At 43.3% G+C, this 16354-nt stretch overlaps 1 protein-coding gene and 1 long non-coding RNA gene across 2 annotated transcripts in view; one reads left to right on the top strand and one right to left on the bottom strand.

Annotated features, from left to right (window-relative positions):
• LOC148393636 (uncharacterized) overlaps window positions 1-8060 on the top strand; it is a 22851-nt gene extending 14791 nt beyond the window's left edge. Inside the window, exons 5-8 of the long non-coding RNA XR_015860615.1 lie at window positions 758-1040; window positions 2454-2523; window positions 2650-2741; window positions 2866-8060. This is a non-coding gene — a long non-coding RNA (uncharacterized LOC148393636). The remainder of the gene's footprint in view (window positions 1-757; window positions 1041-2453; window positions 2524-2649; window positions 2742-2865) is intronic.
• A 5480-nt stretch (window positions 8061-13540) lies between these two features.
• On the bottom strand, window positions 13541-15987 carry LOC148393638 (uncharacterized). The gene has a single exon (XM_088385872.1). It carries the CDS (start codon window positions 15588-15590, stop codon window positions 14808-14810), a length of 783 nt encoding a protein of 260 aa, XP_088241998.1. The 5' UTR covers window positions 15591-15987; the 3' UTR covers window positions 13541-14807.
• Between the last annotated feature and the right edge of the window lie 367 nt (window positions 15988-16354).

A 16354-nucleotide genomic window follows, 5' to 3' on the forward strand; every position in this document is an offset into this window, starting at 1 on the left:
ACAGGAAGGTTACGTGGAGATAAAACCAGCAGGTGCCAGAAGGAGCCACCCAAAGACTCGGCCAAAGATGATCGCCAAGGCCGAAAGACGGGAGGGAAGACAACAGCCCCCACCCGAGAACTCGGCCAAAGAAGATCGCCAAGGCCGAAAGACAACAGCCCCCCCCACACACACCAACAGCACCCACACACACTAACATCCCCCACCTACACACCGAATCGCCCATAACCAGCACCACTCCCATGGAAGCAAACTCTCCTTCGAACTTGCCCCACCCCGAAGTCTCATCACCCATCAAACTCGGCCCACACTGGCATGTGCAGCTGATATAAGCTAACCAAAGAACCTTGAACGTTGCCTTTTCTGAATGGAGACTTTCCGCTCTTGAAGGGCCCAGTGCTGTATTGTACTTTCCTGAAAACAGAGCTGTCCGAACAAGAATTGTGATTGAACTCAACCAACCTGTATAAGTCTAATTTGTGCTACAGTGTCTTAGCATTTTCCTAAATCTGAAGAAATCAAACGAGCACGCAGTGAGTAAATTGAATAACAGGTGATTGGCAATGGCTTTTGCCGTGAGGCGCGTGTAACGCGCTCCCTAAATTGTGGACAGAATCCAGCACCACCCAAAGAATGGTCCTGACTGTGCTATCAATGCTATATACAACTCAGTTAAGTTTTACACAGGGAAGTACGATAGCAATTCTTCTGTCTTTGTTTTCACAGATGATTTATCTGACTTGTGCTTTGTTTGTAGGGAAGCTACACATGACACAACTACTTCCTGAGACAGCTCAAGAAGTTCAACCTGCCGCGGGAGCTGCTGAAGACCTTCTACACTGCCATCATCCAGTCTGTCCTCTGTACCCCCATCACTGTCTGGTTTGGATCGGCCTCCAAACAAGACAAGCACAGACTGCAACGGACAATAAGGACTGCAGAAAAGATAATTGGAATCAACCTCCCATCTATCCAAGACTTGTACCTGTCCAGGACCAGGAAACGTGCAAGTAACATCTCAACAGACCCTTCGCACCCAGGTTGCAGCCTGTTTGAACTACTCTCCTCCGGACGCCGTTATAGAGCTCTGTACACTAAAACCAGCAGACACAGAGACAGCTTCTTCCCCCAGGCTGTTGCTCTGATGAACTCACACCACTCTTAGAGTCTCAGAGTCATTACTGTGCAATAACATCCCGCTTTCCACACCTTTTTTGTCTACACTGTTTGTACTATGTGTCCTCTCTGCATCCATTGCAGCCTGGTCATCTAGAAGAGGGACCCTCCCATCTGTGGTCTCTTCTCAAGGTTTCTCATTTCCCCTAGCTGGAGTTTTGAGTTTTTCCTTGCCCTCTTGGGAGTTTAAGATCAGTTTAAGATCAGGGGGTGTTTGAGAATATCTTTCGTTCTTCACATGTCCTGAGTGTTGTTGTTAGTCACCTAAATGTTGAACAGAGGCTGTGATTTACCGAAGTCAAATTCCTTGTTTGGCACGCTCAAACATGGCGAATAAAAAACTCTTGAATCTTTAAAGGTAGCTGGACAGCATCCAAAAGTTGAGTTAGTAATGCGGAATGGGTGACGGGCTTCCCCGTAGAAGTCACCATGCCACGGTTGCTCCACTGCTGAGCAAAAACGTGCACTGTAGCAAAAGCATACTGACTATCAGTCCAGATAGTGACGGATTTGTTTGCAAACAATTTGCATGCCCCAGTCAAAGCAATGAGCTCAGCGGCCTGTGCTGACATATAGGATGGCATATTAGCAGCCTCCAAAACTCCGTCAGCAGCAACAATGGCATACCCAGTAAGGGTCACACCAAATTCATTTTTCTCAGAAGACCCATCAACAAAAACCACATGAGCATCTGGCAGAGGCGTATCTCCCAAATCAGGCCGAGCCCTTGCAATCTGTTGCGGAGCATCGACACAATCATGGAATTCACCGTCGTCAGGAAGGGGAATGATAGTGGCAGGATTGAGTGGCAATCCCTGGGCTGAGGATTCTCAACTCTCGTTCATAATGTGGCACGGAGAGTGAACAGTTGTCCATAGACTGATTGGAGACCTTTGACTTGATGTCCAAGGAAATAAATGACAAACAGAATGCAAGACTATCCATAGATTCTTTTTTTCTGAATTCTGAATAAAAGAATCTACGGATAGCATTCAGAAGACATTATGAAGCTAATTGAAATAAAAGAATGCAAGACTGAATGACAGAATGATTAAGTTTGGTTTGTCAAAATTTTGCATGTTGTGGTCCTCCCTTCACTCTTGACAACATACAAACGGAACCTGTAGGGTTCTGTTTGGTTTAATTGCTGTATTATCGCAGTTACTGACTTTTCTGTTGTTTTTTTCTTGATTTACGAGAAAAAAAGTCCTCAATTCAATTTTGGCCCAAAGTAATTCCACTCTTCTGAGACACTGTTCATAATTTGTTATATACAGATTGCAAAGCAGTCTTGTGTTTGGAGGGGCCATTTGAAGACATGCATGTTTCTAAGAAGACCATGGACAGGTATGATTAGTTTGACATCTGTACTGTAGATTATAAAGGGACTGTTGTCTGACTGTTGTAAGACTGTGAAGCCTCACGATGTGGTTGTGTAACTGCTCTCAATGTTGACATTTTCTTCTGTTGTAGACTATACACAAATGACAATGACAACGTTCAATATGCGTGGTGGTGTGACTCGTGCAAAGAGGGCCATCAAGAAGACTGCTTTGTTAGCGCTGGTAAATGGAGAAAAAAAACCTGTCTGCTCATACGTGTGCGATTGCTTCATATTCAAAATGTGCGACTGACATTTTTTGAACATTTTTTTTTACAGATAAACGTTTTTTTCATGTTTCTTTACAGAGTTATCCCAAGGTCAACAATGGGTGGTGCCCGATGTCCATCGAGTTCATCTTTGTAGAAGCTGTTGGGGACATGCACAAAAAGGCCTCGGGTGATAAAACAAGGACAGCAATGGCTTTAGAATTAAAACAGGCTCCAGCGCTGAGTGGCAGAGGCGGCAAGCAAAAGCCCACAAGAGAGTGATGTTTATTTTGTTTTCCCCTTGTGTTTGGCCGAGCAGATTGTATTGTTTATTTGATATGTCCTACATAAAGAGTATGTGCTGTAATTTCTGGACTGTAAGCCGCACCTGATGATGAGCCACGCGAGCAAAAATTAGGGGAACATTTTCTTTTTATTTCATAAATAAGCCCCAAAGTACTAAAAGCTGCATGTGCACACGAGTTATTAACAAAGAAAGACGGTACACAGAAAGCCTTTTTAAAGTTTTAATAAAATACCTTAACATTTCTTAACAAACACTGCATGCAATGCGACAGTAATACCGCAGCAACACCGAAGTAACACTGCACTAATAGGGCTGGATAACAAAAACATACCGGTAAAAGTCACTGAAACGGCGGTAACAAAGTAGCAACCCGGTAGCACAGCACTAACAGGGCTGGTTAAAAAAAAGTCACTGAGAGCCGTCTTCATCTTCCTCCTGTGCACTGAAACCACCTCTTCAGTGTCGGATTGGAATAGCGTCAGATATACTTCGTCACACACTTTCTCAGTCTCTCTTTCGTTGTCGCTCTTATGCATTTCTTCTAGCATTTTCCATGATGAGGGTCTGTTCATGCTAATTTTATTCACGGACAAAGCGCTAAGTTACATTAAACTAGTGTGCTACACATATAGCTCCAGAGTTGACGTGACCGGGAAATAAAGAAAGAAAAGGTGTGCTCGTTTTATTTCTTCAGTTTTAGGAAAAGGCTAAGACACCGAAACCAAATGTAGACTTTCACAGGTTGGTTGGTTCTTAACAATTCTTGTTAAGAAATCTTTGTTTTCAGGAAAGTACAATACAGCGTTGGGCCTTTCATGCGACCATGCTCAAGAGCAGAAAGTCTCCATTCAGAAAAGGCAACGTTCAAGGTTCTTTGGTCAGCTTATATTCAGTTGCACATGCCAGTGTGGGCCGAGTTTGATGGGTGATGAGTCAGGGGGTGTGGCAAGTTCGCAGGAGAGTTTGATTCCATGGGAGTGGGTGCTGGTTCTGTGAGAGCTGGTTCCGTGCTGATTATGGGTGATTCGGTGTGTGTGGGGGCTGTTGTTTTCCATCCCATCTTTCGGCCTTGGCGATCACCTTTGGCCGGGTTCTTAGTTGTTTTCCTCTTGCCGCTCTTCCTCTGGCACCTCTACCGGTTTTATCTCCATGTCTCATTCCTGTAAACCATTCTTGCACATACATCCACTTCGTCCACTGTCGCACACCGCCCATTCATCATTCTTTTTATTTTGTCATTTTGTATGGGATTATGTGAGCTTTTGGCTTTGACATCATCAATTTATCAATGTTCCCTGACGATGCAAAGTTTGTACTCACCACTTGCCATGTTTTTGTTTGTTTGTTCTTTTGATAGTCCATGTACTTGCTTACGTCATCATATTCTTAGTTTAATCATGCTTCCAACCATATCTTTTCTTTGTAAGGCAAAATATTTCCCTCTGTCCAGAACGTTCAGTAGTAATCGAAAACTGGCGTCTAGCATTAGTCAAAACATAAGATATAATCAAGTACTGAACATTTTTAGACGACTTTGGCAGTGTCCGTGATTTAGAAAATCATCAGGCATGCATTAAACAGTTCCTTGAGGGTCATTAAGCTATTCAGGCAATATATCAAACAACATTTGTTATTTCAAAGTGCTCAGAAATACATATCAGATCATAAAGTTATAAAAACCATTGTCATTACTGTTAGGGTTGATGGATTGGTTTGATTTTATGATTATGTTGGAATGTAACCTGTAATAATTAACCTAACTTGTCCTGTCTTAACATAGTAGAACAAATTGCTAAAATCCTTTGAACTGATTGACCAGCTGCGGAGGACGCAATCAAAGTTGTTCTGTTTACTCAACATCGTAAAACAATCCCTGCTATGATTTGATCAGAAGCCAGGGGTTTCACCCCCATCCTGTCCACTCTCACCCCCACCCTGTTTCTCTCAATAAAAATGCTCTTGCAAGAGGCCTGACCAGGCCACACCAGTCTGAAGTGAAGTGAAATTTATTTTTGAACATAAGATCGACCAAACACAAAATCCTTTTTTCACATTTTCACATAATTTTATGTTATGCCAAATAAGGCACATAAATCAACATGTTAAAAAAAGGAGAAGGAAGAAGCTATTGCTTGTTTTTTCCTACCCCTTTTATACATCATAATTCTCAACATGGTTGCTAATTAGTTTTTTCGATGTACAGAAACCTGATTTATCAGAGGAAGATAATTTTAGAAATGAAAAGCAGTTTATACAATAATATTCTGGAAAGAAAAATAAGTAATTAAAATATGGACTATATAGCTGAAAACAGACAGGCAGAAGATTTCAATTACCGTAATTTCCGGACTATAAGCCGCGACTTTTTTCCATAATTTTGGACCCTGCGGCTTATAGTCAGGTGCGGCTTATATAAGATTTTTTTCGTGATTCTTGTGATGACTTGATCACTTTTACTCTTAACACTATTATATACAGTAAAAGCTACAAAACAAACTGACAAATAACGAGTTTTCAAATCAGACGAGTAAAAACTGGTCAAATAGTTTAAAAAAAGATATTATTAAAAGTGAAGACAATTTGCAATTCTAGTAATGACACACGAATTTGATGCACAATTTGTCTTCGCGGGTCACATAGAATGATGTGGCGGGCCGTATCTGGCCCCCGGGCCTTGAGTTTGACACATGTGCTCTAAACCCTTTCATGTCACTCAGAGATTACACAAAGCAGTGGCGCTGTTTGGACCATCTGCATTGTATTAAAAGTCAAAAGTCAAAGTCAGCTTTATTGTCAATTTCTTCACATGCCAAAGACACACAAAGAAACCGAAATTTCGTTCCCCGCTATCCCACGGTGACAGGACATGGTACACAATAGACAATCAAGTAAAATAAAACCCAATCAATCAGCATTTAAATTCAATTCTTCTGACATTTTGCTCACCAAAAACAAGTTGTAATGAATGTGAACTTTTAATGCATTTTATTCAGAAGGTTACTTTGAACCTTAAACGGCGGCGCGGCGTATTTATGGATTTTTACGGCCTCCGGCTTCCAGGGGGCGCTCTAGCAGGAAGCAAGAGCGAGACAGGCGAAGAAGAGATAATGCGCCGAAGAAGACGTGCTAGGTTGTTATTTGATCGTCTCGCGCATCACGCACACACCCGCGCTCACACAATCACAGGAAGCTTTTATACACAAACCGTCATTATGGGGGACAAAAGAAATGCATATGATGCCGCTTTTAAGCTATACGTGTCGCTCGCTAGTTTAATGTAATTTAGCGCTTCGTGCATGAATAAGATTAGCATGAACAGACCCTCTTCACACTCGAAGAAATGCATAAAAGCAACGACGAAAGAGAGACTGAGAAAGTGTGAGGCGAAGGATATCTAACGCTAATCCAATCGGACACTAAGAAGGAAGACTTCGATGGTTTCAGTGCACAGGAGGAAGATGAAGACGGCTGTTTTTTTACTTTTACTGGTATGTTTTTTTAACCAGCCCTGTTAGTGCTGTGCTACCGTGTTGCTGCTGTGTTACCGCCGCGACTCAGTGACTTTGCTGTGTTACTTCCGTGTTGCTGCGGTATTACTGCCGCGTCACAGGCAGTGTTTGGGAAGAAATGTTAAGGTATGTTATTAAAGCTTTAAAAGAACTTTCTGTGTCCAGTCTTTCTTTGCTAATAACTCGCGTGCACACTTCCGCGTTGCTGTGGTACTACTGCTGCGTCACAGGCAATGTTTAGAAAGACATGTTCAAGTATGTTATTAAAACGTTAAAAAGGCTTTCTATGTACTGTCTTTCTTTGTAACACAAACTTGTGTGCACGTGCGGCTTATAGTCCGGTGCGGTTTATGTAAGAAAAAAACTGAAATATCCCTGAATTTTAGCTGGTGCGATTTATAATCCGGCAATTACAGTACTATAATTTTCTAGTGTAAAATTTTTGAAGTGTACTTTGACTTGGGCAATGTGTTTACTTTCTTTGATCGTTACAGGTAACTTATTCCATAGCTTTACCCCATTGACAGATATGCACATACTTTTGAGGGTGGTGCGCACCTTAGGTTGTAAAAGATTCCCTCTCCTTCTTAGACTGTAAACATTTTCTCTTTCTATGAACCATTTTTGTATATTATTAGGGAGTATTTTTTTTTAGCTTTATGAATACTTTGTGCGGTCTTGAAATCTACCAAATCCATAAATTTTAATGTTTGTAATTTAATAAATAAATTATTTGTATGTTCACAATAGCCAACATTGTTGATAATTCTAATTGCCTTTTTCTGCATTGTGCTTACCGTCTTTAGGGTGGTTTTGTAGGTATTGCCCCATACCTCAACACCATAGGACATGTAAGGAAGAAACAGCGAGCAGTATAAAATGTACATTGTTGCCTGGTTCAGTAAGCGTCTGACTTTACAAAGTATACCCACGGTCTTTGTCAATTTTGAACAGATGTGTTTGACTTGCGGTTTCCAGCTGAGACTGTGGTCAATTATTACTCACAGAAAGGAGTTTTCATAAACTATCTAATCTGGTGTTATCACACAATATTTCAATAGTTATGTCTTCTGGGATTTTTCGTTTCCCAAAGATCATAAAATTGGTTTACTTTATGTTAAGAGATAATTTATTTAAGTCAAACCACAGTTTTAGATTGGCAAGCTCATCAAAAACAGTCTTCAATAGTTGTTGTAGATTGTCTCCTTCACAAAAGACAGTTTGACAGCAAATATGACAAATTTTAAAATCTTAGAGGTGTTAATTATATCATTAATATATAATATGAATAGTTTTGGTCCCAATATTGATCCTTGTGGAACACCGCAGGTTATATTTAAAAGCATTGACTTTTTCTCTCCTATCTGCACAAACTGTTGCCTATGTTCTAAGTAGCTTTTTATCCAACTGAACCCTATTCCCCTAATCCCATACCTTTCCAATTTTTGAAGCAAAATGTCATGATTAATTGTATCACAGGCCTTTTCAAGGTCAATAAAAACTCCTACGGCAAACTTCTTGTCATCAATGCTTGTTGATAGTTCTTCCACAAGGTCAATTAAAGCTAAAGAGGCAGATCGCTTTGGCCTAAAACCATATTGACTATCAGTTAACATCTCACACTTATCAATAAAACTGTCCAATCTAACAGCAAATACCTTCTCCAATATTTTGGAAAATTGGGGAAGCAATGAGACTGGCCTGTAGTTGGTATAAAGATTCTTCTCACCGGCCTTATAGATGGAAACGAACAACTTTGGCTATTTTCATTTTTGTGGGAAAGGAGCCCAGTTTCAGCGATAGGTTGCAGATATGTGCTATGGGATCTGCTATAGCTACTATAACATATTTAATTAGGTATAGATCAATATCCTCACAGTCCCTTGATGTTTTGTTCTTAAATTGTTTTAACTATATCAATTATTTCAGTTGTATCTGTATTTCTCAGAAAGACGGTAGCCGGGTTTCGTTCTCCAAAAAATCGTGATACACCTCCCTTTTGTGGAGGGATTATCTCATCTGCCAGTTTAGGCCCTACATTCAGAAAGAATTAGTTGAATCCTGCCACCACTTCATCACTATTTTTAATTATCTTACCATTTTCAAAGAATTCATTTGTGAATCCGGCACTTATTTTTCTTCTTATAATTGAGTTTAAAATATTCCATGTGCTCTTTATATTATTTTTATTTGTTTCCAACAGTTTACTATAATAATCTTTGTTACATTTTCTAAGAATTTCTGTTACCGTATTTGCCGGTGTATTGGTCGACCTTTTTCGATCCAAAATCGACCGAAAAAAATCGACCTCGACTTATACACCGACTCATAAAATTTAACTTCGTATTCATCGCTTCAAATGTGATGGTAACCAAGGCCGTTTCTCATGCATCTCATTGTGCGTTGCACTTAGAAAATTTGAACCGGGCGGCGTGCGCGAGTGCGCGTCCCGCTGGAAGTCGAATGAGGCGCCGCGACCACCTCCGCGGTGCTTATAAACAGCCGATCCGCTCGGCGGGGGCTATTTTCGGCCACTTGGCTCGTGCGCACGGCCTCCCGGATGTGCCGGGCGGGTGCGCGAGCTCGCCGGCCGCTGGAAGTCCAATGAGGCGCCGCGACCACCTCCGCGGTGCTTATAAACAGCCGATCCGCTCGGCGGGGGCTATTTTCGGCCACTTGGCTCGTGCGCACGGCCTCCCGGATGTGCTGGGCGGGTGCGCAAGCTCGCCAGCCGCTGGAAGTCGAATGAGGCGCCGCGACCACCTCCGCGGTGCTTATAAACAGCCGATCCGCTCGGCGGGGGCTATTTTCGGCCACTTGGCTCGTGCGCACGGCCTCCCGGATGTGCCGGGCGGGTGCGCGAGCTCGCCGGCCGCTGGAAGTCCAATGAGGCGCCGCGATCTCCTCCGCGGTGCTTATAAAGTGCCGATCCGCTCGGCTTGGAGCTATTTCCGGCCTCCCGTTGGTGCCGGGCGGCGTGCGCGAGCTCGCCGGCCGCGATCTCCTCCGCGGTGCTTATAAACAGCCGCATGCGCACGGCCTCCCGGAATTTGAACACATTTCGTCAATAAATTTCGCATATTGAATTTTGAAGTTTAATATAATGCAACAATTGAGCTCGACTTATACAAAGGATATATCATAAAATCGTAAATTTCCGTCGAATTTTAGGGAGTCGACCTGTACACCGGCAAATACGGTAGTTTATTTTTATATCTTTTATATTTAGTTTCTTTCTCCTCAGTTCTGTGTTTAATAAAGTCTTTGTATAATTCATTCTTTTTTTTTGCAGGCATTCAACAGACCCCCAGTGAACCACTGTTTATCTGGTCGTTTTGAAGTTTTCTTTGGTCGCTGAATTGGACAGTTTTTGTGATATAGAGTCAAAAAAGTATTTAGAAATAAATTATACGGTGCATCAACATCCTCTTTTTCATAAACATTCCTCCAATCTTGAGCTATCAGATCATTTCTAAATGCGTTCAGAGTGCCATTTGTTCTTAATCTCCTTTGTATGTTTACTTTGCTATTGTCTAAGTTCTTATGTTTACATTCATTGATAACAAACACCGGCAGATGGTCAGTAATATTGTTTATTAATAATCCACTTTCTAAATTACTGGTCATATTATTAGTAAGAATATTGTCTATTACTGATGCAGAGTGGGTGGTAATTCTGCTTGGTTTGGTTATGCTAGGATATAATCCTTTACTATACATTGCATCTATAAAATCTTCTATCGCAGGTGTTTTATTTGGATTTAAGAAGTCTATATTATAGTCCCCACATTAAAACATTACCTTCTGCTCGGTGTTTGAAACCATGGCCTCAAATACTTCTTTGAAATTTTCAATACTAGAGTTGGGTGTTCTATAAACACAGCTAACGATGACATTCTTCATTTTACCCATATCAATTTCAACAGTAATACATTCACATAAGTCATCAATAACAGTTGTCATGCTTTCTACAATCCTATACTTTAACCTACTGTCTATATACAGTGCAACTCCTCCACCCTTTTTATTTGTCCTATTCACAAAGTTGAAATTATATCCTTCTAATTCAAAATCGGTCCCTTTGTCGTGGCTGAGCCAACTCTCAGAAATGGCAATTATATTGAATTGCATGATGTAATGCTGTAAATAGTTCTTAATCTTATCAAAGTTTGCGTATAAACCCCTACTGTTGAAGTGTATTGTTGATGTAGTTGAATTTCTCCTTGAATTGATTTTCAGTGTAATAACAACAGTTGCTAGTTACATAGTCAAAGAAATTGTTTTCCGGGTCTATATTTACTATATCCTGTATCTGCATGGTAATTGTTTAAGGTAAACGCAAACAGTCGTCTTCCCATTGTTAGGTTACGGATTTTAGTTATTGATCTGACTCCAAATTGCGATCAACACTTAACACATAAATTGCTATGTCCTAATCCACACACTGGCGCACCTAACAATTTTGCGAGTTCGTTCTGTCAAAGAGAAGACCAGTAGATCAATCAGACCAAATTTACCAATTGTTTATTCCTGACAAAGCGCACTAATACAGGCCTGGGTCCCGGGTCCCTCACACTAAAGCTCGTGCGTTTTTGTGACCACCAAAAGACGACACATTCTTCCGGGTTGCCCAGTTTTGAAGAAACACAATATGAATATTAAAGCATGCAAAACATTGTGAGATGATTGGTCGATGGCCATCTCCTCCCCGTCCAGGTGTTGCTGAGGTCAGGCGGTTGGGTTTTCCCCGCGAAGCCCGGCCACATAGACGTGCTGTTGTTCTCGTTTCTCACCGACCTTGAGATGTTCTCGTCCGGTACTCCCTATCTGGGCCTATTCCACAACACTTCAAAGAAAACAAGTTCATGCAGTTTGCCTGCACATTCTTCGCCACCCACCAGTCCACACGAGCACTCCAATACTAGATATTAATATGATTATAAGTTTAACACAACCTTAAAAAATATGTTTCCAAACTCCCGAAAGCACATTTCCCTTTACCATCTACCCACATCCAGCTCCACGTCCACACGCACCCGCACCCGCATACACACATATCATTTGTATTGGCAGCCAAATAGTTGAGACAATTTAACCAAAATAAGTCCAGCAAAAAAGTTGCGTAATGGTGGTATACAAATTCTGCAGGCGTATTTATGAAAAACAAGTCTAGTTTTAGTTCATGGGGGATATTGAATGAAAGTGTGATTGCGATAGTCAGTCTGCGTTCCTAGCCAAAAAAAAAAAAAAATTACCAGTAATCCGGCAAGACACCTACTCACCACTACCAAGCCGGGCTCTTCAAATGCAAAAAAGGCATCCACAATATGAAAAAAAAAGTACTTCCAAGAAGAGTCCAGCGACAATAGGATAAAACTTTTTCCAGTAATTCCAAAAAACAATTGGCCGAAGGATACCGAATAGTTACAAAAATAATAAATCTCGGCAGCAAGAGGATGTTCTATTCGGCTATGCAGTTTCATATTTCTCTAGGTCTTTGAGGTCCTGGATAAGCAGGACCCTCGCCTCCTCACCAAGTGAACCATTTCATGCCAACCTGAAGTCTGTTTTCCCGAGGCTTCACCAGCATGTTCCTTTTCCGACACGTGGAGACAGCTTCCTGGACCTAGTCTACTCGGCGCAAAAGGGAGCTTTCAAAGCCCCCCCCCCCTCCCCCATCTGGGGCTTTCTGACCATCTCACCGTTTTGCTTCTGCCCGCATACAGACAATTGGTAAAGGCATCCAGGCCGGTTCGGAGGCAGGTTCGTGTGTGGCCTGAGGGTGCCTCCGATGCACTTCGTGACTGCTTCGACTCCACTGACTGGGACTTGTTTAAGCAGGCAGCCACCTACAACGATTGGACGGACATAGAGGAGTATACTGACACTGTTACCTCTTACACCACGAAGTGCATCGATGATGTGACTTGCTCGAAATCCGTCGTCACTCGCGCGAACTGGAAGCCGTGGCTGACAGGGGCTGTCCTCGGACTGTTGAGGGCCAGGGACAAGGCTTTCAGAGCGGGGGATGAGGCTGGCTTGAGGACAGCGAGGGCCGACCTGTCCCGAGGCATCAAAGAAGCGAAAAAGGCGTTCTCGTGCAAGGTCTCCACCCACTTCAAGGACAGCAAGGACGCACGTAGCCTTTGGCGGGGCATTCAGACCATCACGGACTACAAGCCCGCGCCGAGGAGCTGTGAGGGCGACGTCCGTCTGCTGAACGATCTGAACCGCTTCTTTGCTCGCTTCGACGCCCAGAACAGCACTTGCCCGCTGAAGACCGCTCCCCCCCCACACGAGCAGCCCCTGCGCCTCTCTGCCGACGGTGTGAGGAGGGCGCTTGCCGCTATTGACACCCGTAAGGCGGCGGGCCCTGACAACATCCCGGGTCGAGCGCTGAAGGACTGCGCTGGGGAGCTGTCGGGTGTCTTCACGGACATCTTTAACGTTTCCCTGCAGCAGGCCATCGTCCCCTCGTGTTTCAAGGCTGCTACCATCGTACCTGTGCCGAAGAAACCTGCACCGTCCTGCTTCAATGACTACCGCCCTGTGGCACTGACGCCCATCATGAAGTGCTTTGAGCGGCTGGTCATGGAGCACATCAAGTCCGTTCTCCCCCCCACCATTGACCCTTTCCAGTTTGCGTACCGTGCCAAGCGGTCCTCTGAGGATGCCATCTGCTCTGCCCTCCACTCGGCCCTCACCCACCTGGAGAGAAAGGACTCATATGTGAGTATAAGGTTGACGGAGTGAACTCTGAAGCTCTCCCAACTGCAAGGACATATTTATTAAGAGAAAGAGTGGGGGCAAGAGTAGACTGAATAGGAAGCCCTTGTGCTCTAGTCAAAACATATCAGGGGGTGTTTTACGACCTTGTATAGAATGGGATTCATTACCGGTTGCATTCCAACATAATCATACGATAAGGATACTCTGTAAAACCCTAACACAAATCAACTGAAGTATTGCAAGCCTTTTATTATTTTAATATTGCTGATTATGGCATACAGCTTAAGAAAACTCAAATATTCTATCTCAAAATATTTGAATATTTCCCCAGACCAAGAAAAAAAAAAGATTTATAACAGGAAAACAAAATCTAACATTTAAAAATGTCCATAAATGCACTCAATACTTGGTTGGGAATCCTTTTGCGCGGATTACTGCAACCAATGCGGCATGGCATGGAGGCAATCAGCCTGTGGCATTGCTGAGGTGTTAAGGATGCCCAGGATGCTTCAATAGCGGCCTTTAGCTCATTTGCATTGTTGGGTCTGGTCTCTTTGAGCTTCTTCCTCACAATATCCCACAAATTCTCTATGGGGTTCAGGTCAGGGGAATTGACAGGTCAATCGAGGACAGTAATGCCATGGTCAGTACACCATTTACTGGTGGTTTTGGCACTGTGGGCAGGTGCCAGATCATGCTGGAAAATGAAATAATCTGCATAGAGCTTTTCAGCAGACGGAAGCATGCAGTGCTCTAAAATCTGCATTTACTCTGGACTGTGCGTCAGTGCCTCCCCAGTCATGAACCTCACCACACGTCACTGACAGCATCATAATGTAATTTACACACAATGTATATTCTTAATGTAAACTTGTATTGTTTTGAACAAGTGGAACTAAAAAGAGCACAGCAGCAACTTAGGCAATTGTGCCACAAAAGGTCATAGTGGGACGCCCAACGTTTTCCCCAATAATTTGATTTCTATCATATTTTGAAGAAAAAAACAGGCATGATCAACACGTTCCCCCCCCCCCCCCCCCTTCGTTTCTCTGCAAAAAAGATAATGCTAATTCCAAGTACATGAAGACAGAACAGTTGTGTAGATCAAAATTCAGGGCCTTAAGGGGAGCTCTGAACTCAACTGAACGCTTCATTTTGAGGGGGAAATGTTTGACACATAGATGACAAAAGTCACAACGGGATTAACTATTAGAAACATTTGATAGCTCTCAAAACTTAAAAGCAGAGCAAGCGTTCTTTCACAAGCAAACAGAAGCTCTAAATGTAAGAAGACATAGCAGAGTGCTGTTGAATACATTTGACTTCCTGTGTGTCACAACTGACATATTTAATTTGTGTGAGTTTCATCTTCATGCCAGTAGAAAGTCTTAAAGCTGTCAACAGAAAGGTCGACATCCGTCTCTGTGGCGACTGCGCTTGGATTGGAAGTCCCCGATCAAGTAACAGTCCTTGTGTTGCCCTGGCAACCACACCGGTCAATTGTTGCTGCGTAGCGGTTTTAACGCTTCCGAGTTAGTACCACGTGCAGATCCGTTGGGCTCACTGATCTCCACGTTGCTTTGTTTCTTGCGCCACAAGTAGACCAAAGCGGTGAAGATCACGCCCACAGGCACGATCACCGCCACGATCACCCCCACGATCTCACCGGCTTCCAAGCCAGATTCAGTTTTTTTTTTAGCACGGTAGAACGGATTGGGGAATGGTTGGCTCTCCTTCTGGCCCAACGGGTTCTGCATGATGCAAATGAAGCTCCTGATCGAGTCGCTTGTCCGGTTGATGTTCCAGTTCCGTCCTGTCATTTTCTTTACGGGTTCGGTTTTCCATGAATACGTGATAGGCTCGGCGCCGCTTGTGTTCCCACCGCAGTGTAGCGTGCAGTTCTCGAATTCCTCGGAGCACGCCAGAGGGTTCGGCTGCACTTCCGGTTCAGGTACGTGTCTGATCACCTTGACGACGAAGACCTCATCGTGCTGAATGGCGTTCAATGACAGCGTAAACGTGCCCGCGTCCGTCGCCACCGCGGGCCCGAGCTTCAGCACGCCGTTGCTCACGTTTAAAGAGACTCGGTCGTCGTATGGCGTGACGCTCTTTCCGTCCCATTCGACGAGAAGGTTGCGGTTCCGCTTCCACTCTAAGCTCTTGATGGGGCCTTGAAGCTTAGGCTGTACAGTCAGCGTTTGCCCCAGAGCGACATACACGTCCACCGCGCAGCCAAGCCGTGACCACAACAATAGACACCAAAAAACCTGGCGCTTCATGTTCTTCTGCCGATTGAAACAAAATAACCGACTCAACCTCAAACAGTAACTAAGCTTTCTAGTTGTCCGTGATCGCCCTTTCAGCAGCAGCTCGGTCGGGAACCCAAACAATTAACACTCCAGCTAATGTGGCCGAATAGCTACTTCATGGCTCACGCTCACTCGGGCGCGGCCAAGGAAGCACCGTCAAAAGCGAAAGTAATAACAGCCCAAGCAAACCCACGAACTTGCTGATGGCACCCTGAAATGAACTTCAAACGCCCCCAAATCGAGTCTAGACAGCAGCAATTTGAGAATAAATTGGCTTGGCTTGTATTATTTGGCCCAAAGGAGAATTAAGCCACTCACCCGTTCAAGGGGAAGGAAGCGAACTAACTGCCCGTGTCGATGCCTGATTTAAAACGTGTGTTGTCTTTTTCATATCAACAATATTTTATTCGTCAATTCAAACAATGAGTACTCTAGCTAGTACTAGCTTGTAAAGGACAAAGGATCATTGCCTGGTTTTGTAAATGCCGATTTGCGATCTGGCGCGACGAGGCCAGCACCAAATTATTGACAGGTCTTATCTTGGAGCATCTTGCGTTTTAAAAACAGCAAACTCAATTTAAATAAAATAAAAAAAATACTAAGTAAAAAAAATACACATTGAATTGAGGTTAAAATAGTTAAAATAACATCGATTTTAGAAATTATGTTCTCAGCGCAAGGAGCTCCTGGAGCCGTGCCTACTGGCGTTCAAACGTACAAACGTAAGTTTCTTT

Source organism: Syngnathus floridae, chromosome 9 (genome assembly GCF_059516105.1).
Source record: "Syngnathus floridae isolate MCC-2025c chromosome 9, RoL_Sflo_1.0, whole genome shotgun sequence".
Classification (NCBI taxonomy): Eukaryota; Metazoa; Chordata; class Actinopteri; order Syngnathiformes; family Syngnathidae; genus Syngnathus; species Syngnathus floridae.